At 36.9% G+C, this 22,883-nt stretch overlaps 1 protein-coding gene across 1 annotated transcript; it reads left to right on the top strand.

Moving 5' to 3' along the window:
• The first annotated feature begins 1,021 nt into the window (after window positions 1-1,021).
• Window positions 1,022-21,860, top strand: prkacab (protein kinase, cAMP-dependent, catalytic, alpha, genome duplicate b). Its single transcript, XM_067403955.1, has 10 exons — window positions 1,022-1,493; window positions 4,504-4,565; window positions 6,715-6,843; window positions 6,923-7,021; window positions 7,100-7,182; window positions 11,832-11,958; window positions 14,302-14,397; window positions 15,145-15,267; window positions 15,392-15,556; window positions 20,548-21,860. The coding sequence occupies exons 1-10, from the start codon at window positions 1,448-1,450 to the stop codon at window positions 20,671-20,673; spliced, it is 1,056 nt and encodes a 351-aa protein (XP_067260056.1). The 5' UTR covers window positions 1,022-1,447; the 3' UTR covers window positions 20,674-21,860.
• Window positions 21,861-22,883: the final 1,023 nt, after the last annotated feature.

Here is a 22,883-nt window from a genome sequence, read left to right as displayed (position 1 = left end):
CACAGATTTCAAAACACTGCTTCAGGAAACTTCGGAGCATAATGAATCAGTGTATCGAATCATGATACGGATCGCGTGTCAAACCGCCAAACTGCTGAAATCACATGACTTTGGCGCTCCGAACCACTGATTCGACACACTGATTCATAACACTCCGAAGCTTCCTGATCCTGAAGCAGTGTTTTGAAATCTGCCATCACTCGTCGTTATTTTATTTTTTTTGGGGAACCAAAAATATTCTCATCGCTTTATAATATTAATATTGAACCACTGTACTCACATGAACTGATTTAAATATGTTTTTAGTACCTTTATGGATCTTGAGAGAGGAAGTGTCATTGCTCCCTATGCAGGCCTCACGGAGCCATCAGATTTCATCAAAAATATCTTAATTTGTGTTTCGAAGATGAACGAAGGTCTTACGGGTGTGAAACGACATGAGGGTGAGTAATAAATGACAGAATTTTCATTTTTGGGTGAACTAACCCTTTAATGAATGCTACAGCATACTCTAATATTAATTATAGTGAACTGATCAACTGTAATACATACTGTAGTATACTTAAGTTTTTACTACAGTAAACTGTAGTATAATATACTGTATAGATTAAACAAAACTTAGTACAGTATTGGGTAACGTAATTTGTTTATATTACCACAACAACTATAGAATTATTACAACAAATTGATTCAAGTACTTCACTATAGTATGGTTCAAAAACACAATATTTTTTTCACCTGGGTTAGAATCAGTATTTTTTTCTCAGGACAACACCTGTAGAAATGTTCAACATAAGTTTTTATTTTATATAATTTTATAAGTTTAATCCACTCAATAACATCATTCATAAAGTTCCGTCCATTTGGAACATGAAAAGGAACCATGTTCTGTTTCAATATCGACTAATCACAACTCATAACAGCTTCATTAGTGTCAATCACTCCACACATCTGTCCGTCTTCCTCCGTCTGACCAATGGGGTGAGGCGGGGGGCGGGATCAGTCAGGGGGCGGAGTCTGTGTCGATGGCCACGGGAAGCGCAGCTGCATGAACGATCTCACCGAACCTGCATCCGTGTTTTTCAGCCGCGATTTCCCCCCCTGCGAGCGCCGCTCACGGAACACCCCCGCGGGGAGGCGAGAGAGAGGACTGCGGGGCCGCGGAGGTGCGGCGGAGAGCCAGGCCAGGAAAGGACGCCCGAGTCCGGTTTGATGCTGGCGGCCCGTCCGCCCTTTAAACACGGATGCTGCTGCTGCCGCTGCTGCATTCATAAGGGATCGCTGTTTATCCGAGAACAGGTCGGACGCGTCAACGTCCCCTATTTTCACATTCAAAGCCGATCGGCAGACGTCAATCGCACGAACGGACCGCGAGAGCCGAAGCGCGACAGGCGCGGCAGCATCCCTCCCTACCTGCGGCTCTCCAGCGCCTGACAGGCCCAGAGTCATGGGCAACACGCCGGCTGCGAAACGGGGCAACGAGATGGAAAGCGGTGGGTGTCTTTAATGCTTCCCAATCGTTCTGTTTAGTCATCATCATCGATCATGGCGATCGGCATCATCAGATGCTCACCAAGCCTCGGGATTATGCTCGTGCATGTGCGAGGCTTCAGCACAGATGATGCTGATGCTGTCATGGCGATTGCAGGCTCAAACAATGTGTTGATGCTTAAATAAGAGCGAGCAGCGCTTCGTTTGGGGGTTTTGTGTGTGTGTGTTTATGCTGCACCCTGTGTATGATGTGTCAAGGATGTTTATGCAATAGAAAAGGGTCTATATGTGTGTATTTGAGGGGTCCAGATGTGTCTGAAATTAAGATTCAGAGAACCAAATATGAGAATTAAACAATCTGACATTGAAAACAAGCATATTAATGTGTTCTTCTCAACATCTGTGATGGGTACGGTCCGTCTGGTGTCTTGTGTGTTGGGTTTTCGCACTTGAGAATGTTTAACCCTGGGTTATTCACACTGTACTAACCCTGGTTTAGTGATTTCACGCTTAACGCATGTAAAACCATGGGTAACATCATTATTTGCATATTTACGATGTTACATTGATTGAGCGTGTTGAAATCTGTTTAATAATGCTCTAAAATAATCACTTTTTGACATTGTTAATGAGTCTTTCTCTTTTGGTAAACCAATCAGAATGATTGACGCCATCGTCTTGCATGTTTTGTCCAATAAAATGCTGTCTGTAATGATCAAATCGTGGTGCACAGCTGTGGCGTAAACCACTGGCTACTTTTTATGTCAATTAATAAATGTTCCACAACTCCCACCCAACCTTCCTGTTTTACTTTGAAATGTGTCAAAACAGGAACAAAAACTGCTCATGGTCTTTAACCGTTTTCCTCGATGCTGACGCTGGAGTTTCTGTAACTGTACCAAATGAATATTTTTTGAGGCAGGAGTTCGTTTATGATCAGTTTGTCTGTTGCGAAATTACTCTGCGCAACACATACCTTTGGTAGTGCAAAATTAGTGCTAAGTTGTTTAATCCAGGGTTAAAAGTGGCCTTAACCTGGGATTAAAAAGATCCAACTTTATCCACATACATACAGTTTACTATATAGCAAATCTCAATTGCTTTATTGTTTGTGTCTTTGCAGAAATGTAAGCCCTATCAGTTATAATCTAAATGTTACTGTAAGACATGAAGATATTATAAACATTAACGTCATAATTTTCTGTGAAGCTGCTTTGAAATGATGTGCATCATGGAAAGCGCTCTACAAATACATTTGACTTGACTTCAGTGTGTTGAGAAGTCGTTTTTTAAGGATTAGTTCAATTAAAATGTCCTATTAATTTACTCCCCATGTCATCCAAGATGTTTTTGTCTTTCTTTTTTCAGTCGAAAAGAGGGTTTTTGAGGAAAACATTTCAGGATTTTTCTCCACATAGTGGACTTCAGCATGGTTCAACGGGTTGAAGGTCCAAATTGCTTCAAAGGGCTCTACATGATCCCAGACGAGGAATAAGGACATGCAACAATCAGTCATTTTCTAAAAATATAATAAAATGTATACACTTTTTAACCACAAACTGTTCTGCGATGCTCCACGCATTCGGTAATCATGAAAGGTCACGTCACGTAGGCGAACATACCGTTCCATTGTCTACAAAGTCAAACGTCCTTTACAAAAAAAGGTAAAACAACGATGTCGGATGATTTAGAAGTTGGATTAGAAATGAGTTTTTCACCCTACCGCGGTACTTCCACCTACGTCACGCATGAACTTTCCAACATGATTACGTAATTTGTTGCGCATCGCAGAGCAGTGCAAGATGAGCATTTGTGGTTAAAAAGTATATACATTTTATTTTTTTTAGAAAATGACCAATCGTTTTAACAGATAAGACTCTTATTCCTTGTCTGGGATCATGTAGAGCTCTTTGAAGCTGCACTGAAACGGTCATTTGGACCTTCAACCCATTGGTAACCGTTGAAGTCCACTATATGGAGAAAAATCCTGAAATGTTTTCCTCAAAAACTTTAATTTCTTTTTGACTGAAGAAAGAAAGACATGAACATCTTGGATGACATGAGGGTGAGTAAATTATCAGGAAAATTTGAATTCTGAAGTGAAATAATCCTTTAACTCCAAACACACAGGAAGTTTAGACTGGTCTAAATATATATATATATCCATATATCCATCTGAGTTTGTTGGGAAATCTGCAGAATGTATTTTAAAATGGTGAAAGGTTTAAATGGAAGCTGAAGTTGAATCAACTCACATGTGAAATATTTGCATTGCTGATTTTGGCATATTACCACATTTAACCCTGTAAACTTATTCAATACATCAGGCTTTTATGGCTTATATAGTATGTTATAGTGAGAATATGGAGCTCATACTCAAGAAAAAACAGCCCAGTTTTATTCAAAGGTCCAAACTGAGCAGAACTACACAATCTGGTGCAGTTAAATGATATTTATGTGGCCAAAAAGTACGATGAAATCTGATGAAATAGGCTAGATTATAATGTAAATCAATGCCATTTTTAACAACATAACAGACTACTTGCATGATAAATATCAGTTATCACTCTATATCTCCCTATAAGATGACTTAAGATGTTATTTGAATCTTAGTTTTATGATCAGAGCTCTGTAGTTTTTATTGTGGAGGCAAAAAATACTAATGCAATACAATTATGATAATTGAGAGATGAACAAATAAACCTTCCTCAAACGCTTGAAAAAATTATGTATGGATAAGCAGGAACACGTAAGATACTTAAATCCAGTAACTGTTCATCTTGAAATATTAATAGCAATATAAAAGTCATTCTTACATTACTTTATAAAAATCATTAAAGATTTCACAGAAAAATGACACATGTATTGCAACCTTTACAATTGTACTAAAAGGCCTTTTACTTGCCAAAAAAAAGTCTAAACTATCAATCAGATGACAGAAGGCACATAGTAGATTGTGTGCAACAGGTTTTTCAGGTAATCTTAAGTGTACTTTCTGTTTTTTTCCCACAGTCAAAGAGTTTCTGGCCTTTGCCAAAGAAGATTTCCTCAGGAAATGGGAGAGTCCTGCACAGGTAAGAGGGAAGCACGTTGCATTCGGGTAAAGAAAGAGAAAACGAGTCTGCAGCATTGAATACAGAAGTGAGGGTTTGGTGTTTGAAGTAGTTCTCTGAGCTTGTTTATTGTATTATGTTAAGTAAGTGTCACCTGGTCATTTAAACCAGGTTTGTGTGCTCTCAGGTGCACTCTGAGTTTAGAGTCCACCACAGTAGAGTTATTAATGGTCACTGGTGTTTGCTGTGGCCATTTGAACAAACCCAGAAGATCACACACTCCTTTGACTTGGGCCAGAACATGCTAGAAACGAGTGATGGGAGCTTTTCTAAACTTTGAATCAATTGAAACAATTGCTTCGCAAAATGATTCACCGTTTCGATTCGTTCAAAACGCCACACGCTGGTGATGCTTGCTGGTCAAAACTGTGTAAATGCAGCGAAAATTCAAACAACATGCATAAAAACACTGTTTACAAACCAATCGCAAATGTTTTATTGAAAATCAATCTATTAAAAGAAATTGACACATCATCAAATACCATTAAATATGAAGTGTCTGTAGAATATATGCTATTTTATTCATTTGTTTTGTTCAGAGAGTTTGGTTAATCAAGCCCATACGAGACTATTAACTGCAACTCTTCCTTTATATGTGTCATTTAACATGTCTAAAAATGTATAAAACTGTTTAGAAATCAGGTAAAATCATATAGACACTGGTAATAGAAACTAGAGATGCACTGATTTATCATCCAATAATCGGTATCAGCCGAAAAGCAATTATGTACACCATCAGACATCGGCTCACTGTTTAAAAACAGCAATGATCAGCGCCAGTTATATCCTGTCAATCAAAAGGGGCGGGGAAACATGGTCAATTTAGTGCTGTGTGAGAAGAAAATGTCTGTTGTGTGAAATTACTTTGAATAATTTAGCAGTCTGCTGTGAGTGATTCTTTATAAAAACTCATAATGCTATGTTATGCTTAAAGGGTTAGTTCACCCAAAAATTAAAATTCTGTCATTAATTACTCACCCTCATGCCGTTCCACACCTGTAAGACCTTCGTTCATCGTCGGCACGCAAATTAAGATATTTTTGTTGAAATCCGATGGCTCAGTGTCTCTCAAGATCCATAAAGGTACTAAAAACATATTTAAATCAGTTCATGTGAGTACAGTGGCTCAATATTAATATTATAAAGCGACTAGGGCTGCACGATATATCACATGTGATTGTCACGTGCATATCGTCAGTAAAGCCGGTTACCTGATTACCGCTAAATCGCCATCACCTGCTTTCAAATGGAGCGCATTTAATAGACAGAGCCGTAGATCACTGACAAGCCACGCAATATCGCGTTCATATCTCATGCGATATATCGTGCAGCCCTAAAAGCGACGATAATATTTTTGGTGCGCCAAAAAAAACAAAATAACGACTTATATAGTGATGGCCGATTTCAAAACACTGCTTCAGGAAGCTTCGGAGCATTATGAATCTTGTGTCGAATCATCGGTTTGGAGCCCCAAAGTCACATGATTTCAGCAGTTTGGCGGTTTGACACGCAGTCCAAATCATGATTCGATACGCTGATTCATTATGCTCTGATGCTTCCTGAATCAGTGTTTTGAAATCGGCCATCAAGTCGTTATTTTGTTTTTTTTTTGGCGCTCCAAAAATATTCTCGTCGCTTTATAATATTAATATTGAACCACTGTACTCACATGAACTGATTTAAATATGTTTTTAGTACCTTTATGAATCTTGAGAGAGGAAGTGTCATTGCTCCCTATGCAGGCCTCACGGAGCCATCGGATTTCAACAAAAATATCTTAATTTGTGTTCTGAAGATCAACGAAGGTCTTATGGGTGTGGAACGACATGAGGGTGAGTAATAAATGACATTATTTTCAGTTTTGAAAAAAATGAACTAACCCTTTAATATTTCAAATATTTCAAATGATGAAATGGCACACATTACGTTCCCAGATGAACGTTATAAGCAACCCAAACTCACAGAATTACTGACACGGGCAAATTGCAATTAAGGAAAAATCCTCAAATTAAATCAAGGAATCATGACAGCCATACTCAGAACTCCTTAGGAACTTCGAAAGAAATGAAAATATAATTGAGTTTTTTTTAATCTTTCGTCTGTCCTGCAGAACACAGCCTGTCTGGAGGACTTCGACCGGTTGAAAACTCTGGGCACTGGCTCGTTCGGTCGCGTGATGCTGGTCAGACACCGAGAGACCGGCCAGCACTACGCCATGAAGATCCTTAACAAACAGAAGGTGGGCGGGGCTAGACGCATACGCCATGACATCGCCGTTAGACGTGATGGATGCGTTCCCTAACACTGTTTCTCTCTAGGTGGTGAAGCTGAAGCAGATTGAACACACTTTAAATGAGAAGAGGATACTGCAGGCCGTCAGCTTCCCCTTCTTAGTGCGCCTGGAATACTCCTTCAAGGTGAATACCGTTCAGAACAGGAATAGCTGGATGATGGAGCATGTAACGGACATGTTTGTTTGCGTGTGTTTGTTGCAGGACAACACTAATCTCTACATGGTGATGCAGTACGTTCAGGGAGGGGAGATGTTTTCACACCTGCGTAGAATCGGCAGATTCAGGTGAATATATTTACATTCTTGATGTGCTTTATTACTTCCTGAGGGGGAAATGCAGAGCACAGCAACATGAAGTGCACAAATACACAACTGTACATGCCTTCAGTGTAAACCCTAAATTGTCTTCTTTTCTCTGTATTCTCCCACTCTGTTTTGTTGTATTTTTGTTGAAATTTAAGTTTTGCAAATACATAACCATACACATAGTATAAGTCAAATGTTTGGACACATCCACTCATTCTTCATTCTGACTATTTTCCACATCTTAGAAAGATCGTGAAGTCATCAAAACCATGAAAAACACAAAGGAAAATACGGTAATGATGTTGTGATTAAAACAGAAGAATTAAATGAAGACTCTAATCTAGATCCCAGCTCCGCTCACCCATTTTTATAGCGAAAATAAAAGAGTTCACATGACTTGCTACTTTTCCGTTACTATCTGATTCGACTCATTCTTAAAAATCACAATTGTCAGGCATTTAAAGTTGCCCTAGAGGTGCCTTTTCAAAAGATGTAACATAAGTCTAAGGTGTCCCCTGAATGTGTCTGTGAAGTTTCAACTCAAAATACCCCATAGATTTTTTTTTTAGTAATTTTTTTTAACCTATTTTGAGCCATTATTACATATGCACCGATTAAGCATGCGGCCCCTCTAAATCTCCTGCTCCCCCGCGAGCTCTCAAGTTCACACAGCTAAAATAACCCTCAAAATGGATCTTTACAAAGTGTTCAGCTGTGCACAGATCCAGATGTTCTGCCCTTGTGTAATGCCTTGAACATGGGCTGGCATATGCAAATATTGGGGGCGTACATATTAATGATCCCAACTGTTACGTAACAGTCGGTGTTATGTTGAGATTCGCCTGTTCTTTGGAGGTCATTTAAACAAATGAGATTTATATAAGAAGGAGGAAACAATGGTGTTTGACTCACTGTATGTCTTTTCCATGTACTGAACGTACATTCAATTTTTGAATCTAGGGCACCTTTAAGCCAAAGTCGTTAAAGGGTTAGTTCACCCAAAAATGAAAATTATCCCAAGCTTCACTCATCCTCAAGCCATCCTAGGTATATATGAATATCTTCTTTCAGTCAAACACAATTTGAGTTATATTAAAAAATATCATGCTTTATAATGGCAGTGAATAATAATTGCGTTATTGAAGCCCAAAAAGTGCATTCATCCATCATAAAAGTAATCCATACGGCTCCAGGGGGTTAATAAAGGCAAGTGAAGCGATGTTTTTTTGTAAGAAAAATATGCATATTTTTAACTTTATAGACTATAATCACTATCTTCCGGTAACGTCCATCCGCGGTTTCACGAGGGAGTCGAGGTTCGGCGTGTGACGTAGGATGTTGGAGTAGCGTAAGCTTACGTGAGAGTAGACGCCTCTCGTGGTTCAAACAAATAGAGATGGACAACTCAAGCTCCTCCGACATTTCTCTTTAAAAATTGTCATTTTAGACTTGTAATTCATGACCGGTGTTTTGTTTTGCTCTCTCCTCTGCGCTTCTGTGTTTGTCAATGCATCATGTGTATGGAAGCCAGTGATTCTAGTTTATAAAATTATAAATATGGATATTTTTCTTACAAAAACGAATCGCTTCGTTTCAGAAGACCTTTATTAACCCCCTGAATTATATTGATCATGGATGGATTGCTTTTATGGGCTTCAAAATCTCATTTCTCCGTTCACTCCCATTATAAAGCTTGAAAGAGCCAGGATATTTTTTTAATATGACTCAGATTGTGTTCGTTTGGAAGAAGATGGCTTGAGGGCGAGTAAATCATGGGATATTTTTCATTTTGGGGTAAACTAAGCCTTTAAATCAAATGGTTTTAAGATTGATGAGGAACAGTCAAATGTGTGTAAACCTCTGACTGGAAATCACGTTTTTATATTTATTTTAACAGATTGAATCTTGTTTGTTGCATGTGTGTAAATGACAAAAAAATAAATTTTTTTTTTTTTTTTTTTTGCATCTGTTTTAAAAATGCAAATTTGATCATCTGGTCATCTGACCTACATCTAAAAAAAATCTGTAAAATAAAGGTTCTTTATTGGCATCGATGGTTCAATGAAGAACCTTTAACATCTATGGAACCTTTCCATTGAACAAAACCTAATATAGAGTGAAAAATGATTCTTCAGATTTTTAGAATGTTTTTCACACTAAGGGCGTCTTCAGACCTGTCGATCATTTGCTTTGTTCCAAAACAGGGACTTAATTTCTTAATTTGTTACAATGTTACATTTTCTTTTTGGTTTGGTTCTTTTTCACAAGGCAACATTTAAAAGCATACCAGAATGTGTTTATGCAAGTCCTCTTATTGGTCAGACTTGTGTCATCCATCAAGATGGATTGACAAATATATATATATCTCTTGCAATGCATGTATATTATTCTTGCAATGCATGGAGAAGAGCAATTACACGACATTTAAAGATCAAGAGGAGCTCTTTGTTTCTCAACCACAAAAACTCATAAAATCAAACACTGCTGCTTTTTATATACCACATTTCCTGTTATGAATTATGAAACCATTTGTTTGTTGGTCTGAATTGCTTTCTCACCTCAACTGAACCTCTCCAGAGTTTGTTTTCAATCGGGCCGAAGCCACCTTGTTCAGGTTATCTCATCTGTGTTTATATATGCCTAAACTAAGGGAGAAAGCACATCTGGTTCTGGAAAAATGCTCAAAACGAGCCTGATGTGAAAACACCCTAAGAAGAAAAAAAATATATTTTAAAGAACTGTTCATTGAAAGGTTCTTTGAGGAACCAAAAAAAGATTATTCAGTGGCATCTCCAAAAAAAAAAAAAAAAAAAAGAAAAACTGGTGTGTTTTCACAGGAAATTAAAGCATGCAGCCGTTCGTCTTTGTGTCATTACGTCACATCTGTTTACATAAAGGAGGAGTCCCTGCTAGTAGGTTATATCATGTGAGGATGGCGGATCATTTATAGCCTTTTCTCAAAGCAGCTGCAATAATTATTTGTTTAAAAGACCTCCGAAGAACAGGCGAATCTCAACATAACACCGACTGTTACGTAATAGTCGGGATCATTAATATGTATGCCCCCAATATTTGCATATGCCAGCTCATGTTCAAGGCATTAGACAAGGGCAGGACGTCTGGATCTGTGCAGAGCTGAATCATCAGACTAGGTAAGCAAGCAAGAACAACAGTGAAAAATGGCAGATGGAGCAATAATAACTGACATGATCCATGATAACATGATATTTTTAGTGATATTTGTAAACTGTCTTTCTAAATGTTTCGTTAGCATGTTGCTAATGTACTGTTAAATGTGGTTAAAGTTACCATTGTTTCTTACTGTATTCACGGAGACAAGAGAGCCATCGCTATTTTCATTATTAAACACTTGCAGTCTGTATAATTCATAAACACAACTTCATTCTTTATAAATCTCTCCAACAGTGTGTAATGTTAGCTTTAGCCACGGAGCACTATCAAACTCATTCAGAATCAAATGTAAACATCCAAATAAATGCTATACTCACATGATCCGAAGCATGCATGCAGTATGCATGACGAACATCTTGTAAAGATCCATTTGAGGGTTATATTAGCTGTGTGAACTTTGTTTATGCAATGTAATAGTCGAGAGCTCGTGGGGCAGGGAGGGGCCGCAGCCTGAATCGGTGCATAGTTAATGATGCCCCAAAATAGGCAGTTAAAAAAATTAATTAAAAAAAATCTATGGGGTATTTTGAGCTGAAACTTCACAGACACATTCAGGGGACACCTTAGACTTATATTACATCTTTTAAAAACTGGTTCTAGGGCACCTTTAACAGTATAAGTATAACAATAATAACAATTTGCACGGTTTGATGCGAAATGAACTAAGCGATCGTTAGATTTAATCATCATTGGCAGCGCGATTTATTGTAATGCTTTTTTTCTCAGTTGATCAGAACAAAATTGGCAGATTTGTTACAAATTTGTTCAGATGACATTTTTCCGGTGAAAAATTCTTATTTTGGTAATTTCCAAGACATAGAATCTGTGATTCTGAAGTACAGTATCCACCGATGTGGTGACTGACAGCAAACACTAGATTCATCCACTGAGGAGCCGTGCCGAAGCACAACCCACATAAAGATAATAATTCCACAAATAACTGCAATTGCAGGTTTTAAACAGAGATGGCGACAAAGAGGCAAAACTTATGCACTGCACCTTTCAGGTCATCATAGTGAAATCCTGTGCTGAAAGCTGTGTTAATGTGCCTAATGTGAGACTGTGGTTTCATCTCAGTTGAGTTAAAACACTTCACGCTTCATATTTATTTGTTGGGCTACTAAAATAAACCACTTAGCAGCATCAACATATACGGCTGCATCTAAAAATCTATGAATGTTATTTCATTAGATAACAATGTGTCAAGACGACTTTCTTCATTATTTTTGAAGCCTCAATGTTTTATCTGTTGCTTTCAATCCTCACAAACTTCTTTGTGACAAAAATGTGCTTGTGCAATTTTTCTATACAGTAAACATTTGTACAAAATACAGTAAATCACTGATGCACTGATTATTACAGATGCCTTCATGTGTGTTTTTCTCTTCATTTCTCTCTCTTTCTCCCGGGCTTCTGCTTGTCTTTCTCTTCTGCAGTGAACCCCATGCGCGCTTTTATGCTTCACAAATAGTTTTGACCTTTGAATATCTGCATGCCCTTGACCTGATCTACAGAGACCTTAAACCAGAGAACCTCCTCATCGATCAGCAGGGCTATATCCAGGTAATACACACATGTACGCCACTATACACGAGTTACACTCAAATTGAAGATACACACATATTTATTGCTTAGTAAATGAACAGTCCAATATGACTGTCTACAGACACATTTTCGGCTGTTTACACACAGCAAGGTGCTAAAATTTTCCGCTCATCCCAGTATTTTTTGTGAGGATGTTCAATGTTCATATGATATTGTAAAGCAAATACATTTGTGATCTACTTTAATATTCATCAATATGTATTTTAAACAAATATTTTCTCTGTAAAGGTTAACTCTTAAATTCATGCAAGTTTTTGCCAATCATTATTACATATTTATATCTAACACTAATGGCTCTCCAACTTCCGCAATAGTATAAAACTTTCTTGATATTTTAATAGTAATTACAAAATAATAAAATAAAGCATATTTTGTTCCTTTCTGGAACTTGGAAGGGTTCAGTTTGAGCAGATGTTTTTCCCCTGTACATTCAGCATCTGGCCCATATTCGCCATCTCATCCATATACACAAAACTATACTTTTCATTGTTTCTAAAAGCTATATTTTGATCGCTCACTCCACACCATTGTGTGTCAGACTTCTCAACCTTGAGGAATAAAGGTGAATTACACTTATTGAGTCCTCTGAGACTTAGTTGTTGCGCAGGAAAAAAAATACTTACACTATTATGTACTTTGGGTCACTAGTGACCCTATACACTTTTTACATAAAAATTATTAGAAAAAAGACAATTTATCTTGTTATATTGTTTATAATGAATAGATTGAGGAATACTAAGAAGGTTGATGTCAAACTTTTAAAAAATGAATGAGGGGGAAAGTGGTAAGTGACGTCCCGTGTCACTAAAGACATTTAAGGGTTAATATAGTGCCATTTGGAAAATATTTTATGATCCCTGTCAAGTGTAAATCAAGCACAGATGTTGTGTTAGATGGATAGCTTCATAAAGTAATTTAATATGATATAATATGTAGTTATTATGTAAAATGAATGAAAATGAACTTTTTTAAACAAATATTTAAGAAGTCAAACTTGTTAGATAAATATAATATAAAATCCATCGTAACTTCACAATATCATTTAAAGGTTTAGTTCACTTTCAAATAAAATGTTCCTGATAATTTACTCATCCCCTTGTCATCCAAGGACTTCAATGGAGCCCAAAAGGTTGAAGGTCAAAATTACAGTTTCAATGCAGCTTCAAAGGGCTTTAAATGATACCAGATGAGGAATAAGGGTCTTATCTAGTGAAACGATTTGTCATTTTCTACAAAAAAAAATGTATATGCTTTATATAAACAAATGATCGCCTTCCAAGTGCTTCTGCCAAAACCACACTTTCGTATTCTTCAAAAAGTACGCTATATGTCCTACTCCTTTCCTATTCTACTTAGGGAAAAAATGTAACTGGTGCCATGTTCGTTCCGTAAGTAGAATAGGGAAGGCGTAGGGCATACAGCGTAAGCTTTTTGAAGAATACGAAAGTGCGGTTTTGGCGGAAGCACTTGGAAGGCGATCATTTGTTTATATAAATCATATACATTTATATTTTTGTTGAAAATGACCAATGGTTTCTCTAGATAAGACCCTTATTCCCCGTCTGGGATCGTTTAAAGTCGTTTGAAGCTGTACTGAAACTGTCATTTTGACCTTCAACCATTTGGAGTCCATTGAAGTCCATTATAAGGAGAACAATCCTGGAATGTTTTCATCAAAAACCTTCATTTCTTTTTGACTGAAGAAAGAAAGACATGAACATCTTTCATGACATGAGGGTGAGTATATTATCAGGAACATTTTATTTGAAAGTGAACTAATCCTTTAATATAATAAATTTAGTTAGAATCTGACATGAAGCATTTCTTAATTAGCAGAATTAATAACATAATTGTTAATATTTATCATTACTGTATAAAGCAAATGTCAACATTTGTGACCTACTTTATATCAGTATGTATTTTAAAGTAAGTATTTTTTCACTGTAATACTCAATATAGTGCCATTTGGAAAATAATGTAAGATCCATGTCAAGGCTAAATCAAGCACAGATTATGACAAATGTTGTGTTAGATGAACAGAAACATACCAAAATCACTGCTATTTTTCTGTAATCAAAAAAGTAGGGTTACAAAAAAAAAATAAAAATCATATTTGGGTGTAAATGTAGCCGAAAGTGTGTCTGTGATGCGAACAGTGTAGATGTGCTTTCAATCACATACAGCTCATAATCTCACCATTACTGCCCCCTCATGGCTGATCTGAGAATGACACCAAAGAAATGTTTCTGTCATGTAAGCATGTGTGTATTGTGTATAAATTACAAAGCAACTTTGTTTCAGGTGACAGACTTTGGTTTCGCGAAGCGGGTGAAGGGCCGCACGTGGACATTGTGCGGGACCCCAGAGTATCTGGCCCCAGAGATCATCCTCAGCAAGGTGAGCCACGCTGTCCTAGTTTACCCGAGGAGACGGAGACACGTCTACAATCAATGCAACAAAACTACAACACTCACATTATAATTAATGAAGCGCTTTCACTGCAAGAGCCTTCAGCTGACAGATGCTTTTGTGCTGCGCAGTTCTCCAAACACGTCATTTGTCTGAAATAAAACAATTTAATATTAAAATGTACACTACGGGGCTGTTGAATGCTTCAATCTGAATCCGGATGTTCTAAGGTGTGTAATTATTTTTAGGGAAACACACGGCTAAAGTAGTTCCAGGCAGATCTTGACCGCATTACATGTCCATATCACTACGCCAGTTATTTCAACATCAATAGAAACAAAGCCCACAATAACACTGACCAAGCAAATAAATATAGTAAACAATAGGATAAAAACGACAAACTATTTCCATGTTTTTTGACACATTGTGCTTTCTCTCTCACTCAAATGCACACACGCATACGGTACGGACACACACTCGCACACAAACGTATTGTCAGCGCTGCACTGATGATTTTATTAATGAAATAGTTTAGCAACTATGCGTCAACTTGGGTGTGCATTATTTTCTAATAATTCAACAGACCGCCGTCAATTATTCCTTACATAATAGACACTAGATTAAATCATCTTCCCATAAATGTACGCAGAAGCTCGACTAACATTTAGTCTGCAAAGTAAGATTTCAAATGATTAATTTTCTCTTGAACTCAACCTGACATGATTTCTCTCATAGGGTTATAATAAGGCGGTGGACTGGTGGGCTCTGGGTGTGTTGATGTACGAGATGGCTGCTGGTTATCCTCCATTTTTCGCCGATCAACCCATTCAGATCTACGAAAAGATTGTCTCAGGAAAGGTAATTTTGCCAAACTATAGCCTATAGATTTCTAAATGAATCACATTGTTCTGCAATATCTGAGATTCTTGGCTTCTTTCTTTGTGGTTGTTTAGTTTTGCTCAAGCACAGTTTCTTTTCACAGGTACGATTCCCGTCGCACTTCAGTTCGGACCTGAAGGACTTGTTGAGAAACCTGCTGCAGGTGGATCTCACCAAACGCTACGGAAACCTTAAAAACGGAGTTAACGACATCAAAGGACACAAGTGGTTCTCCACTACTGACTGGATAGCCATTTACCAGCGGAGGGTGAGAAACGCACACAATCCCTTAATCACTGACAGTAATCTGATGTATTCAGTCTTTAGACTCCAACAGTAAAGCTGGCGGTGAGCCGGTTATTCCATGTTGTTGAATAGACAATGAATCTGTTTTCTTGCCACTAAAACACATTTTGAAAGGAAAAGACTAAACATAAATGGAATGCATAAAGTACATTTAATACATAAAATGCTTAATTTTAAAGATAAATCGGAAACGGCGAGTGCTCTTTGCCACTGCATTAAAACATTAACCAGATTAACGATCGATAAATCAAACAATTAAACTCACACTCACTATCTGTTCAAAAATACTAAAATTCATTCGAATTTGACAATTTTTTTTTTTTTTTTTTGGTCCTAATAATCAACATAATTCAGGGGAAATAGTAATACGAATTGCAGCAGTGCTAAACTGCTTCATCATATAATAAACAACACACAAATTATCAATGTGTATCAATCAAACCTTTTCTTTTCCATGCATCATTTTATTACATCCATGTATGTGGTTACAGTCAAATCGTATTACAGTGAAATCGCCCGTGTTGCCGGAAATTGCCAGCTCTCCACTGAAAAAAAATGGGATCATATCGCTGCATGTCACTGGCGATGTGAACGGGGCTTCATTCTTGTATCTCATATTATATATTGCATTATGACTAATATTATTAAATCAAGTGACATCATTAAAAAAAATAAGAACAAAGAAATAAATAAAATATTGGTATTGGCGAAAGTCAACATTTATGACCAACTTTACATTTATATACATCCGTATTGGACCTTCATGATTAATGATTCTCGATTCAAACACCCTTGTGATCTTATTTCTTATATAGATGACAACGTCGTTAAAACTTTTAACCCTTAAATGCATACCTCGGGTCTTTAGTGACCCGGGACGTCATTCGCTACCCTCCTCCTCGTTCATTTTTTAAAGTTAGACATCAACCTTCTTGGTATTCCTCAATCAATTCATTATAAAGAATATAACAAGAAAAAAATAATAAAATTATAAAAGAAAGCTTATTTTTGTATTCGTTTTTTGTAAAAATTGTATAGGGTCGCAAACTTCCCGAGGTGTGTATGAGTGAACATATATTTTTTCTGCACAACAATAATTGAATCTTAGATGACGGAATAAATGCAATTCGCCTTTATTCCACAAGGTGGCAATGTCTGATACGCCATGCTGAAGTGACGAAATAATAAGAAAAACCTGAAATGGCTCAGCGATTTACTTCAGAGCAAGTATGAACGCAATCAAATATGACTGTAACTGTCACTGGATGGATCTGGTGAAGCTGTTAGTGATCGAAATATTGATTTTGAAGATTATTAAAATTATATAGATTTGAGAAAACGTTTGAGATTGTGAATGGGCTCATATTCATGAACTCAAACATAAAACTAGCCTAGTACTGGGAAATGAGCTCTGACGAGGACAGTGATGATGGCATAAAACATCTGCTCAAACAAAGCCCTTTCAAGCTCCAAAAGGTAACAAAATATGCTTTATTTTATTCTTCTGTAATTGTTACTCTAATATCAGAGGAGTTATATATTATCGCGACAGGTAGAGATCCATCCGTGTTCGATATAGATCCGGGTCGCTAAAGACCCGAATATGTAAGAATGATTGGCGAAACAGTCATGCATTTAAGGGTTAACAAACCAAAACATTCAGATCTGCGTTTGGTTGGTGCTGCCGCTGACCCAGAGAGAGCAGGTGTCATGTATAGTTATGAAGTAGTCCCACAGTATCATTATGTCTGTTACAAATATTCAAATGGCCTCAGAAGTACACGGATAAATGTTTATAGTTCAGATATAAACACTGATGTCTATGGAAGCGATCAAAATAGAGTAAAGCAGCTTTTGAAAGTAACATGGCGCATCAAATAATGATTGTCATTTACATCATTACGCCAGTAGGTGGCGACAAGTGGCTGTTAAAAAATGTGTCTGTCATTGAATCATTCTTTCAAGAGATTAGTTCAAAAACATTGAGTCATGCAGTATTTATAAATGAGTCATTAGGTGCGTTCACATGGAGCATTGTAATCGGTTTAAAAGTCCAATCTGAATGAAAAAGCTCCATACAAACACCAAAATCGTAATAAAAAATTGTAATCGGTTTCAGAGAGGTTGGATAAACCTTTTTATAAACTGAACAAAATAAAAATTCGGCCATGTAAACGCGCTAAACCGATTACTGTGCATCTATGTCATCACATCAAGAGGCCAGGGGTCGTCAGAATGCACAATCTGGAGTAAAACTGAACAACACATTTATTAAATACACTGAAGGAACTCAGTTTATCATTACTACAGACGCTCCTTAGAGATGCACAGCCACCAAACAGATGTGCCCGTCTTTTCCTCGTACCTTCCAGCAGTAAAATGCTACGAATTCACGCTGTTGCTTGATTAAGAGCAACACTTTACATAAAAATAGCACGCATAAGAAATAATTAAACTTCATGTTGACAGGAATTAAAGATGGCATTGGCTAATGTGCTCATGTCACACAGTCATTCAGATTGAAAGCGCCGGTACATGTAAACACCATATCGGATTAGATAATGTCTCAGGTAAACAGTCCACCGAATCTTTCAGGAATGATTTTAATCGGAATGACAAAAAAGTGAACATGGCAATTGATTAATTTTATAAAAATAATTCATTGAGATTAAGTAAACATTTTAAATAGACTGCAGCAATCAAAGGTGCAGTGTGTGAATTTTAGCGGCATCTAGCGGTGAGATTGTGAATTGCAATATAGAGAAACTACGGTGGCCAACATAGGACAAAGATGTCGTCGTCTGAGACAGCAGAAAGTAGCTAGTCAATCAGACGCACTCTGTAGAGCAGTTTGTCCGTTTAGGGCTACTGTAGAAACATGCCGGTGCAAAATTAACGTGTAAAGCCGCGTACACACTTAACGATTGTAAGGCCGATTATGAATGTAAATTGATACTTATGACTCAAACGCGTCCAGTCAGAGCCAGTTGCGTTCAGTCTGCGATTACAGTCGGATGTTGAGCTCAGTCTTAGAATGTTTTAGATAATCATTAAATGTGTGCCCAGCTTTAGGGGAGCCGCTGTGTATATAGATAGAAATGGCTCATTATAAAACGGATAGTTCTGGCCCTTGATCCTGATTGGTTGAGCCACGTTCGAAGCTGTTGTAAAATTTCCAAAAACATACAGCTGACCGCATTACATACATATTGCTGCCACTGTTAGCAGCGTAAAAATATGTTTATTGTGAGAGAGATATCAAGTAACCGAGTTTATTAACTGCATTCTGTGAAGCCGTGGTTTACAGTGGATTTATATCAGCTAAGGGACCCTTAGCTGTTATAAATTCACTGTAAACCATGGCTTCTTGGGACTTATTGCTTTATTCGAAGGTAATAAAAACATAACGGTTTATTATGTAAGGTATTTATACACCACTGAAAAAATAGTTATGTTGCATTTCTGTCAATAGATCATCCTAAAATTTACACATTGCACCTTTAAGATTTTGTCAGAAGCTCTAGTAAATTACACTTTGATTGATTGTGATTCTCAGTTTATCCAGAAGCATGCAGCTCTAATCTTAATGTATTTTTTTGAAAATTATGTTTGGCAAAATGAGTCAATTTTTCAAAAATGAGTTCTTGCTATTTTTAGTTCTTTTCACATTCTCTTTTTAAAAAAAAAAAAAAAAAAAAAAAAAAAAAAAATTCAAAATGATGTATGATTTGTTGGAAACAGACTAAAAATGACTGAGCTACACCTGTTTCAATTCGACAGAGTCAATTTTGAGAAAAATCGAGTTAAAGTTTTCTGAAGGTTCCAAACCAAATTTCTCAAAACCAAATATCTAGGAAAACTATATTTACTCAAATTAGACAAAATCAACATTTTTCACTTTTTTTGCCTGTAGCTCGTAATTAGCCTGTGCGGGTCACATATGATCCATGTCAAGAGTAAACAAAGCACAAATGATGATGACAAATGTTGTTAGATCAAAAGAAGCATATGAAGAGTTTGGTTCCAAAACGCAATAACTCCATTTTGATTATTTTGAGTAAAAAGGTGTTTTCTTTACCAAGAAAGTGGCAAGATGAAAACCACTATTTTCTGTTTCAAACTTTCACATAGCATCTTTTGGATATAAAAGCATTAAACAATCAAATTTACATTTTGATTTTATTATAAAAACGTATTGTTTTCCACCAAAATGCAATAAATCCATGACACTTCTTTTTTTTTTTTTCAAAATGCAATTAATCCATCAATATAAAAGTTATTTTTCAAATTGAAAATACACAACAAAGTAAGTTGATTCACATATGTGAGAGAGTCTAAACATTGCCAATTTTTATCTTATATACAGACATTTGACTAAAAATACATTCAGCCGTTGCTCCCAAAATGGTCATCTTGTTAACGTTATAAATTATTTGTCACTACCGATTAAAGAGTATCTGGCCAGCCGCACGGTTAAATAAACACATTTGCCGAGTACATTGGTATTAAAAACGGCTTTTAAAAAAAGCCATCAATGTTTACAGTGTGTGAAATGGTGTGCTGTGATTGGTTGAGCGGATATATCGCGATCTGCAGAAAAAGGAGACTGCCGTTTGCCACGTTTTGGAAAGAAAGGGAGAAAACATGACAGATATTAATAAATGACTTTTCAAAACCGACCAGATACAATACTGATTGTGGCGGAAACTCATTTTGTTTTTAAAATGGCGTTTATCGCGTTTTGGAACCAAACTCTTCATATTGTGTGATTTTGTTGTTACTCATAAACAAATGGGAATTATATGATATAAATGACTAAATATATTGTTATTGGTGAGGACCAGTAAGAGAAATAGTAGCATTGCATGCATATTTCATGCTTCAATGTAAACTATCAAGTGTGAAAACGTTTTAAGATCAGGTAAATATCTCTTTATCTGTGTGCTTTCACAGGTGGAGGCCCCATTTGTGCCTAAATGCAGAGGTCCCGGGGACACCAGCAACTTCGACGACTACGAAGAAGAAGAGATCCGTGTGTCGTTCACGGAGAAGTGTGCAAAAGAATTTGCCGAGTTCTAGAGGAAGAAACGATAGAAATCAGAGAGAGGGATATAGGTGGAGAGAAAGAGGGAGAGAGAAGGAGAAAAAGTGCATGAATCTTAAAACCGATCCTTCCTCCTGTTAAACAGCAGAGAAACCAGCGGAAGAGTGCAGAGAAGACCTCCAGGGATAAACAGTGAGGCCTTTATCATCTCCTCTATTTTAATCATGTTTGTAATTTTCTCTTTTTTTTTTTTAAATCTCTGTTCATGTGATATTAATCATGATGGATTTGATAGGGTGTAATTGTTGGCCTGTGGACTGGGATAGTTGTTTCCGCACAAAGACAGACGGGGATAGTTATATCTCTAATCTTGAGCAGTTACCGCTAAGGTGCAAGTTCTCCACTAGGTCACCATAACAACCATACAAAAAAAAAAAAACAGAAAAAAAAAGAATGAAAAAATATGTATTCTTGTGTAATAACCGAAATATTTTTGGTCCTGTATACTGTCATGTGTTTCTTTATTCTTAAAATGCACTGAAAGGGATGACAAAGTGAAAATGGCATAGAAAAGAAGCCATGATTTCATAATATGAGCACCTCTTTTCTTTTCTTCTTTCAGCTGTAGGTCCACTGCGCTCTGTAAAATATTCACTGATGAACTTTCACCTATGAAATGTGCCATGAAATCCTACAAGTGTCAATATTTTGGCTCATCAGTCGTTTCATTGATTCTAGCTGACAGATAGCAGTCGACAGCGGACCGTGTCAAGCCTTCGTGCAGAGGAGGGGATGAATGTTTTCGTTTCGTTTGTTTAGTATTGTTAATACTATAATTGTTACGGTTCTCATTGGGTTATACATTTCTAGTACCTGAAGAAATTGCACACGCTATGTGCGCGATTCACTCGGCGAAGCCTTGCGGTCGGTCGGCACTCTCCAGCGAGCCGCCGCATCGCTCTCTCCGTTTTCGCCATCTCTTCCCCCTTTATTCTTCCATTTCTGCATTTTTAAATAGGCAAAGTCTTCTCTCTGAATGGGTGCAGAGCATCTGGCTCCTTTTTGGGTGAGAATTTCTTACACGCAACTCTCTAGGCTACAAATATCTCCTCTAAGCTGGAGGTGAACTCAGTGGATACCAGTGCTTACTCCTGAGGACATGGTTCAAGTTAATTGTGATATTTTGCACCACAAGAATCATTCCAATAAAGTATTACTATAAATACCAAACCGGTTTTACGTCCCTTTATGTGTGACATTTTCAGAAAGTTCCATCTTTTGTCTGCAGCTTCTGTCCTAGTGATGGGTCGATCATGAACAATTCGTTCATTTTGAACGAATCTTTAATATGACTCAAAGTCGTCTCAGAGAGTGATTCGTTCACAGACTGCATAGCTTCAGCCTGTGGGGACGTGACGTGACAAAAGAACGAACGACTCGGATCAGGAGGTGAGGTGAACTGACAAGACCCAGCTAAACAATCAATGAATCATTTCTGTTTCTCATAATTTGGCCTTGGCTGCATTATAGTTTTTTCTTATTTTAATTTTGATCAATGTTTGCGTAAGTTGGTGTGTCGGGGAATTAAAGGGATAGTTCACCCAAAAATTAAAATTCTATCATCATTTACTCACCCTCATGTTGTCTCAAATCTGTATCAAGGAAGATATTTTGAAGAAAGTTTGTAACTAGGCCACTTTGGGGCACCATTTACTTCCATAGTAGGAAAATAAACTACTATGGAAGTCAATGGTGCCCCAGAACTGTTCAGTTTAACACATTCTTCAAAATATCTTCCTTTATGTTCAACAGAACAAAGAAAATGAAACAGATTTGAAACAACATGAGGGTGAGTAAGTGATAATAGAATTTTCATTTTTGGGTGAACTATCCCTTTAATATTTGAATTATATTCTGTTGAAATGAGCAAAAAGATCAGTTCATTTTGCTGAACGACACACTGTAAACGCTTAAAATAATTGGTTTGAGTAGGACAAACTAAATTAAACAAATTAGTCCAGTCAAATTAACTTTTATGACTATTTAGCACTTTCTTTTTCTTTCAAACTCACAGAAGTTTTTCATTGTTTTGAGTTTTATGAACGTACTTCCTTTAATTTAGACAGACTTAAGTTTAACTGGAACTTGACTGGGATTTATATTTCCAGCATGCTTTGCCAATGGCACTCAAAAGGGGAAGTAAATGCTAAATTTAAGTCTTATATAATGTTTTTTGTGCAAGATT

This window comes from Chanodichthys erythropterus, chromosome 12 (assembly GCF_024489055.1).
Source record: "Chanodichthys erythropterus isolate Z2021 chromosome 12, ASM2448905v1, whole genome shotgun sequence".
NCBI lineage: Eukaryota > Metazoa > Chordata > Actinopteri > Cypriniformes > Xenocyprididae > Chanodichthys > Chanodichthys erythropterus.
This window is presented reverse-complemented; position numbering and strand designations above follow the sequence as displayed.